This window comes from Chrysochloris asiatica, unplaced genomic scaffold (assembly GCF_000296735.1).
Source record: "Chrysochloris asiatica unplaced genomic scaffold, ChrAsi1.0 scaffold00004, whole genome shotgun sequence".
Lineage (NCBI taxonomy): Eukaryota > Metazoa > Chordata > Mammalia > Afrosoricida > Chrysochloridae > Chrysochloris > Chrysochloris asiatica.
Window position 1 is genome coordinate 34388722 of NW_006408522.1, and position 8982 is coordinate 34397703.

The 8982-nt window shown below is 41.7% G+C and overlaps 1 protein-coding gene across 2 annotated transcripts in view; it reads right to left on the minus strand.

Moving 5' to 3' along the window:
- The window catches only part of MAPKBP1 (mitogen-activated protein kinase binding protein 1), a 103101-nt gene extending 94393 nt beyond the window's left edge, over positions 1–8708 (minus strand). Inside the window, exon 1 of one of the 2 annotated variants that reach the window (XM_006831747.1) lies at positions 8589–8708. In XM_006831747.1, coding sequence (XP_006831810.1) covers positions 8589–8705 — 117 coding nt within the window. In that variant the 5' untranslated portion in view covers positions 8706–8708. The remainder of the gene's footprint in view (positions 1–8588) is intronic. The other variant, XM_006831746.1, reaches the window with a different exon arrangement.
- Between the last annotated feature and the right edge of the window lie 274 nt (positions 8709–8982).

Genomic DNA, 8982 nt, shown 5'->3' on the forward strand with positions numbered 1-8982 from the left:
AAAAACAACAACCAGAGGATTTGCATTGCCCAATCTGGAGGTCATACTTACTTTTCATTTCTTGTCCTTTTTTTCCCCCTTAATTTTAAGAGATAACAGAAGTTTAGGTAAACGTGGCAATGTGGTAATAAACACTCAAGAAGGAGCCAGCTCTCATTCCATACCTTTACTTAAGTGGCGCTGTGGGTTAATGCACCACACTGCAAAGCTGTTTGAACTGCAAGGTCAGCGGTTCAAGCTCACCAGCTGCTCCTCGGAAACCTATACAGGGTTACTATGGGTCGGGATCAACTAGATAGCGCTTAACAACAACAACTAAGAACAAAGGAAACTGACAGAAAGTATGGCCTTGTTCTGCATTACACAGTGGAGCCAGAGACCTACCTTGTAGCAGTGGGAATGTAATATATAACAAATCCTACTGAAAACACTGTAGCTTTTTTCCTTAACAACACTGCAGTCTGAACATGAAGTAAAACCAACAGATACACTGAAAACAACAGTTGGACAGCCCATGCTCCCTGAAAAGATTAGTTTGAATAAACACAGTCCCAAATTTTAAGCCCTGGACTATTTTCCAAACAAAGAGGCAGTGATAACAATCATAAGCCCAGCTTTAGACTTGGGAGTGGGGTTACAGAGGTCAATCTAAAGCCTCACTTCTACCAGTGTTTCTTCATTAGTCACAAAATGAAAACACACAGATGACAAATGGAAGACAGAAGTGAAGTCAGAGAAATACCAATGGCCCTGAAGACATTCGAAACATCAGTAGTAGAGAAGACAGTGAGACTCAAACTGAACAACAGGGGAAATCTGTCCTAAATTGCAAATGGAGAGAGAAAAAAGAAACCTCGAAAACTTGCCACTAGATTCTGAAATGAGTGAGGCCAAACGAAGGAAGGCTCTGAAAGACTACTTAGAGCCTGAGGAGGCTAGACTATTTTAGACAGCAAAGGAAGAGGTGCTGGGTCCAGGGTAAGAAGAATCCTCTTGGATAAGAGTCACTTTGAAGGCTGAGGGCAGCTGCAGGCACCGGAAGAAGGAATGAAATGAAGATCAAAGAAAGAAAACCAAGAGAACACCAACACTTTTCATTTTACACCACCTGTTCTGAAGATCTCAAGACACTTCATAAGCCTTAATAAAAGAATACAAAAGAGACAGAAAATAACTAGAACCTTGTCCACGATCACTCATAGAGGCAGGTGAAGGCTACTGGCCACCTATTCTAAGCAGAGTCCACTAAAAATTTATTGGTTCTTATGCATACCAAGGGAAGTGAGTAGCGATGTTGTCAATGTTAGTTGCCAATGAATTGATTCCAACTCACGGTGACCCCATGTGTGTCAGAGCAGAGCTACTCCACAGGTTGTAACCTATCAGAAACAGATTACCAGGTCTGTCTTTAGAGGCATCTCTGGGTGAGTCTGAACCACCAACCTTGTAGTTGAGCACGTAACTGTTTGCACCACCCAGGTAGTAGATCCCACTCCACTGCCATAAAATTGATTCCAACTCATTGTGAACCCTATAGGACAGAATAGACTATCTCCTTAGGTTTTGCAAAATTGTAAATCTTTACAGGAGCAGACAGCTTCATCTTTCTCTCATGGAGCCACTGGTGGGTTTGAACCACCAACCCTGGGTTAGCAGCCCAATGTTTAACTCACTATGATTGATGCAAAAGACTGACCTGGACTCAGAGATATTATCACAAAGTTTCCTACTTCTGCCCAAAGGAAATTCCTGCTGATTTATATTAGAAAAGCAATGAACACTTCCCCAGATCTAACTCTGCAACAGTGTAATCCTCTCAAATCTATCATTTGACACAGCAGTTTACAGAGCAGTCAGTCCAGAAGGCACAGTGGTAAAGAGTACCCTTACTAGGCTAGCTTTAGATAATCACAAGAAGCCTCAGTGAGGTCTGGGGTATGAAGCCAACAGGGTCCTGGCACCTAAACCAGTGTTTCATCACCAGTAGTTGGCTTCTGGTGGACTTTAATACAAGAGGGCTTCAAAAAGTTCATGGAAAAATGGAATGAAAAGATAATGGCAGTTTTCCAAAAACTTTCTGATGCTCCCTTTGTACATATATAACTGCCAGACTCTACCCCCAGAAGTTCTGATTCCATATAGCTAGGATCATTATTGTTAGGTGACATCGAGTTGGTACCGACTCACAGTGACACTGCACAACAGAACGTAACACTGCCCAGTCCTGGGCCAACCTCACAATTGTTGCTACGCTTGAGTCCACTGATGCTGCCATTTTGCCAATCCATTTCACTGGGGTCTTCCTCTTTTTCTCTGAACCTCCACCTTACCAAACATGATATCCTTCTCCAGCAACTGTTCCCTCCTGACAATATGTCCAAAGTATGAGAGATGAAGTTTGGCCATCCTGGCCTCCAAGGAGCACTCTGGCTGTACTTCTTCCAACATAGATCTGTTTGTTCTTTCGGCAGCCCCTGGCACTTTCAATATTCTCTTCCAACACCATAACTCAAAAGCATCAATTCTTCTATGGTCTTCCTTATTCACTGACCAGATTTTGCATGCAAATGAAGTTATTGAAAATACCATGGCTTGGGTCAGGCATATATCTTAGTCTTCAAGCTGACTTCTTTGCTCTTCAACACTTTCAAAAGATCTTGTGCAGCAGATTTTCCTAATGCAATATGTCCTTTGATTTCTTGACTGCTGTTTCCATGAGTGTTAATAGTTGATCCAAGAAGAATGAAGTCCTTGACAACCTCAATCATTTTTCCACTGATAAGAAAGTTGTCTATTGGTCCAGTGGTTGAGAATTTTCGTTTTCTTTACATTGAATGCAATCCATACTGAAGGCTGTACTCTTTGATCTTCATCAGTAAATATTTTAAGTCCTCTTTACTTTCAGCAAGCAAGTTGTATCACCTGCATATCGCAGGTTGTTCATGAATCTTCCTCCAATCCTGATGCCACATTTTTCTTCATATAACCCAGCTTCTCAGATTATTTGCTCAGCATACAGGCTGAATATGTATGATGAAAGAATACAACCCTGTCACACACCTTTCTTAATTTTAAACCATTTAGTGTTCCCATGTTCTGTTCGAACAACTGCATCTTGGTCCAGGTACAGATTCCTCACGAGCACAATTAACTGTTCAGGAATACTCATACTTCACAATGTTGTCCATAGCTTATCATTATCTATACAATCGAAAGCCTTTACATAGTCAATAAAGCACAGGTAAACATCTTTCTGATATTCTCTCCTTTCAGCCAGGATCCATTGGACATCAGCAATGATATCCCCCTTGTTCAATGACTCTTCTGAATCTGGCTTGAACCTCTGGAAGTTCTCTGTCAATGTATGCTTGCAGCTGTTTCTGTATTACCTTTAGTAAAACTTTATTCTCATGGGAGATCAAAGAGATTGTCTGATGATTTCCACATTCCATTGGGTCACCTCTCTTGGAATGGGCACAAATAGAGATCTCTTCCAATCAATTGGCCAGATAGTTGTCTTCCAAATTTCTTGGCATAGATGAGTGAGTGCCTCCTGTGCTGCCTCACTGTCTTGCAAGATTTCCATTTTTATTCCATCAATTCCTGGTGCCTTGTTCTTTGCCAGTTCCTTCAATGCACCTTGGACTTCCTCTAGGAATGTAAATATTTTTTAAATGTTGCATGGGTATTCTGATGTCTCTCTCATGTCTCCATACTGAAAGTTGTCAAGCTAGAGCAATGATTCATAAACGCCTTGAAAATGAATCTTTCTCCACTATCCAATAGGCAGATTACAGAGTCTCAATAACAATACCTGGCTCAAACACTGAGAAAAAGTGGAAATTAACTTATCGCCAGTTGTTGTCTTTCAGGAAACCCACTTGCATAAACTCTTCTTTGAGCCACACACTAAAAGCACCACCATACAGGCAGAAAAAATTACTTGGGAAGAGAGAAATCATGAATTAGACTGTAATCATAAAAACTGAGAATTACAAGTAGCTGCAAGCTAGTTTGCCCATTGTTTCCCAAGGGGATAAAGGCACAACCTAGATTAGATTGATTGCTATTGAGGAGGAGGATTTCAAAACCTCCTTCACTTACTTTTGCAAAATCTAACAGTCCTCCAGCACAGGCAATCCTTTTGTATCCTTAATTTAAATCTTGCTTGCTCGGCTTCAGTCCATTTCTGTCTTTTGTTAAAATAGAAAAACAGCCAAATTCACTCCACATCAAAATCTTTCAGCAACTTTAAGAGGGGGAGGGCTGGCTACCAATTGCATACACATTTGTTTCTGAAGGAAAACACAGACTCATACTGGTTAAGCACAGTTGAGATGAAGGGTAGAAGCTGATAACTGTACAGGATTTTTTACAACTGATAACTTTGAGTTCTATTTCACCAACTCAGCAGATTTGGCAATAGGCCTCAAATTATCATCCTTTCCCATTGTACTAAACATTCCACCCTTTGAGAAAACAGAATAAAAATCCCAGTTCTCATTTACTCTTTCTGTAGTAATTTACGGAGCCCTAGTGATGCTGTGGGTTAGGCACCGGTCTGCTAACCAAAGGTGGGCAGTTTGAGCCCACAAGCCGCTGCTCAGAATATCCTGTCCTATAAGGTCTCTGAGTCAGAACTGACTGGACAGCAATGGGTTTGGTTTTGGTAGTAACTTAAATTCCCTTCTCCACTGGCTTCCACATTGGCTTTGAACCACATGTAGCCATCTCCTGAATTAAAGTCTTCAATAAGCACTACTTTCTGCACATGTATATGAGCACTTCCTCATCTCCCTTGGGCCTTTCACACCTAAATGTACTGCATTTCTACTTTCTGCCTTTTTAGTATTCTTAAATTCAATTTCTCACTTAAAGAGGTCACAAACGCCTCGTGACCATTTCTTATTCTTTAGGACTTCCAAGTTTATCCCTGCTGCATTTAACACCTTTAAATTGTTCTCATTCATTTATTCAGCACAGATTCATTTAGTATCTACTGCATACCTCACACTGTACTAAGCAGTGTGATGAAATGGAAATAACATGACCCCTGCCCTTATGAAATGAAGACATACATAAAAGACAATTAGAGATTGGTTCCAAGGTAGTGGGGACAGTAGAGAAGGCCCAGTGAATAAAGATCTAAAAATTACGTGTAGAATTTGCTGAAAAGGAGAAAGAAAAAATATTCAAAACAGCAGGTCATCTGAGGTAAAATATATAAAGGCCTTTTGTCACTTCCTCTTTTGCCCATCCTGAGACATTTTTTTGTTCTCAAATTTTATTCCATAAGTAGCTATCCATGAATCAGAGCTGACTGTTACCATGATTATCCACAGACACAATGTATTAGACAGCTTAAGAGACATGATACACCAGGACCTATGTGGGCTACAACAAGGCAGTGTTATAGAATAATCTTAGAGAAAGGGTTTTCAATAAGAAGTGTGGGTGTTAGGCATCTTTAGAGTCCTAGACACCCAAAGACCGCTACTACTCTTGGGAGCTAAAGATATGCACCAGTGCTCTTAGACCATTCAAGGGTCATTCAACTTCATCCAAGTATTTCCTTCAGACAAAGCTCTAGTACAGACAAATCATTTAAAGCAGTTTGAAGTACTGAATTTGAAAATGGGATGTGCAATAGTGATGCCAGGGGTGTCCTTTTCCCACTGTTTGCCTGTTAAGCTTTTCCCATTTTTCCTCAGGTCTTATTGGTCAAGTATCCATTCCCCTTAGCATACCTACGGTCCCTTCCTTGTGCTTCCATTAATATATACTTCTAAAACAGCACTTATCATACCACACTATAATTATTTGTTTACTTGTCTAACTAGCCATTAGCTCTTTGATGGTGAGGATGTTTTATTCATCACTGATTTCACACATAATAGGAACTCAGCAAACATTTTATAAAATGCATTAATAATGAATGTCATGGGAAGTTCTATAGAATGGTACCTTCTGAATTGTAGACCAAAATTATAATAAGTACTAACACTATTTGAAGACTAAACTCCTCTTAGGCGTTTCTACTACTCAGACCATTCTTGGCCAGCATAAGCAACTAAGGATATGAGAAGTTTGCTCCAATAGTGCTGGCCATTGCCAAGTTACCAGTCAAGAATATGAGAGGTTGACAGTACTATGAATGAGTCAACACAACAAATGAACCAGCAGAATCCATTTTAAGACAGCTTCTAAGTTTCAGGCACCTTTTACTGCCTGGGTGGCACTATAGAATTGTTGTTGTTGTTTAAGTGCCGTCGAGTCGCTATAGAATACTGGCCTGCTAAACACAAGGTCTGCCATATAAACCCAGGGTTACTATGAGTTAGAACAAACTCACAGCATTTACAACAACAAGAACAAAAGAATTTGAACAATTTAATAAAAGTCCTTGTTGTGGTACTGTTGAGTCAGTTCCAACTCACAGCTCTCTGTACAACACTGCCCAGACTACACCATCCTCACAATTGTTGCTATATTTGGTCCCACTGTTACAGCTACTGTGTTAATTCTAGGAAGAAGGACCTGGCAACCTACTTCTAATAGACATTGCCAGTGAAAACCTTATGAATCCTTATGAGTCCTTGTTGTTGTTGTTGTTGTGTGCCGTGGAGTTAGTTCCGACCCATAGAGACCCTGTACAGGGTTTCCGAGACTGTAAATCTTTACGGGAGCAGAAAGCCTCATCTTTCTCCCGCGGAATGGCTGGTAGTTTCCAACTGCTGACCTTGTGGTTCGCAGCCCGATTCGTAACCACTACGCTACCAGAGCTCCTTTATGAGTCCTTAGAAGGGCCAATTATTTCCACTGTCATGGAGCCTTGTGGTTAGTTTTGATTCAATACAACTTCTGCTGAAATATACAGGAAAACAGTTCACCTTCTGACCAGTGGTTACGAATCAGGCTGACAAACCACAAGGTCAACATTTCGAAACTAACAGCTGCTCCATGGGAGAAAGATGAGGCTTTCTGCTCCCGTAAAGATTTATAGCCTCAGAAACCCTGTTCAGGGTCGCTATGGGTCAGAACCGACTTGACAGGACTTAACAACAACAACAAGGGACAGGATCTTTACTAAGTCCTCCCAGAACCCTGCCATGTATACATCAGCACTCATCCTCACTGGTTAACTCATCTTTGAAGAGATACAGATAGGCAAGGCAATAAAATGCTGCTATCTCAAATGCCTGGTGTGGCGCTGTGGGTTAATGTGCCAGACTGCACAGTCGGTTTGAACTGCAAGGTTGGTGGTTCAAGCTTACCAGTCGTTCCTTGGAAAACCTCTAGAGGGTTGCTACGGGTCAGAACTGACTCGACGGCACTTAACAACAACAACATCTCAAATGCCTCTCCCAATAAACAATCTTACAGTGCACAAGGCTACTGTGTTTACAAACTGCTAATAAAACACCAAAATCTAATCTGATTTGTGGGAATAAACACCCAGACTTCCTCAGGGATTAAACAAATTCAGTCTACTATAATATGGAGTCCTGGTGTGGCACTGTAGGATAAGCACTGGACAATGAGGTCAGTTTGAACCACAAGGTCAATGGTTCAAACTCACCGGTCGCTCCTCAGAAACCCTATACAGGGTCACTTCAAGTCAGAACTTACTCAAGGACACTTAACAACCAACATATTTCTAAAGTTGTAGGACTCACAAAATTGAAGAAAATATAAGTCCAATAAGAAGATGGAAAGGAACTTAACCTTTGAAGACTGTCTACAGGTGGGTGGGATTTGGCTGCTGGCTACCAGTGAATGAGACAAGCAATGTCAAAAGGCAAACCAGGAGAACTATTCTCTGGGCAGACATTTGGCTCCTTGGAGGTTATCATTCATAAGAAGCCAAGAAGCTCCAGTTAATTTAGGTCTCTTAAAGAGACATATAAATTTGTTTTGACCTCAGGCAAGAGCATTTACCACACCAGCTCCTCAGACTAGGTGTTTTAGTATATTTCCTTTTGTTATTACTGCTCTTAACTCCAGTTGTAATACTAACACCTGCAGCTGTATTAGTCATAGGTTTGTCCTTAACAGGGTATGTCCCACTCCCCTCTTCCAAGAAGGGAAACTGAGTCATCACATATAAACTGGCTTCCCCAAACACAAAGTTAGTTTGTAGTGGGGCCACGCTTGAACTCAAGATGCCTTCTTCCTATTCACCTCTGTTCATGAATGAATCTCAGCATGCCCACAACTGTTTCTTTTCCTTCCGCTTAAAACTGAATCAATGTCTGCTTGAGGGGTTGTTGTTGTTGTTAAGTGCCGTGGAGTCGGTTCCGACTCATAGCAACCCTGAACAGGGTTTCCGAGGCTATACATCTTTACAGGAGCAGAAAGCCTCATCTTTCTCCTGCGGAACAGATGGTAGTTTTGAACTGCTGACCTTGTAGTTCACAGCCCGATTTGTAACCATTACGCTACCAGAGCTGTAGAGATGGGCAAACCTGATCCTTTAATGCCAACAGTAGTTTCTAGTTCTCATTCCCAAGAAAGAGGAAGGTGAAAGCGGTACCTGGAGCAGGAAAGGGAAGAGTTGTAAAAGGGTGGCTCCCAGTACTAGAACTCACCTTGGAGCTGAGGTCGTCTCGCCTATTTCCTGCCTTACTCCTACGTAGTTTGATGGATGGGGATCGCAGCAGGTTCTTGATCCGGCTGGTAATGGTTGACCCTTCCACAGCCATCATGATGAGAAGAAGCCACTTGGAATAGTCTCTTGCTCGGTCTTAGGACCTGTCTCAACAGTGATACCGCCTTCCCACTCTGCAGGGCCTTCCACTTACTGACCTGAGATGGCAGGCGCCACCTTAGCACTAGAATAAGTGCCTTATCTTCTACCGAGCTCAGTCAGCAACTCTTGGCTCTAGGTATTATTGCCCTCTCTAGTCACCGACAGCAAATTCATCTCGGAGCCCAAGCTCTGAGGGATTTCTTAAAAAGTCGGTAGTCAAACCCATGAAAAAG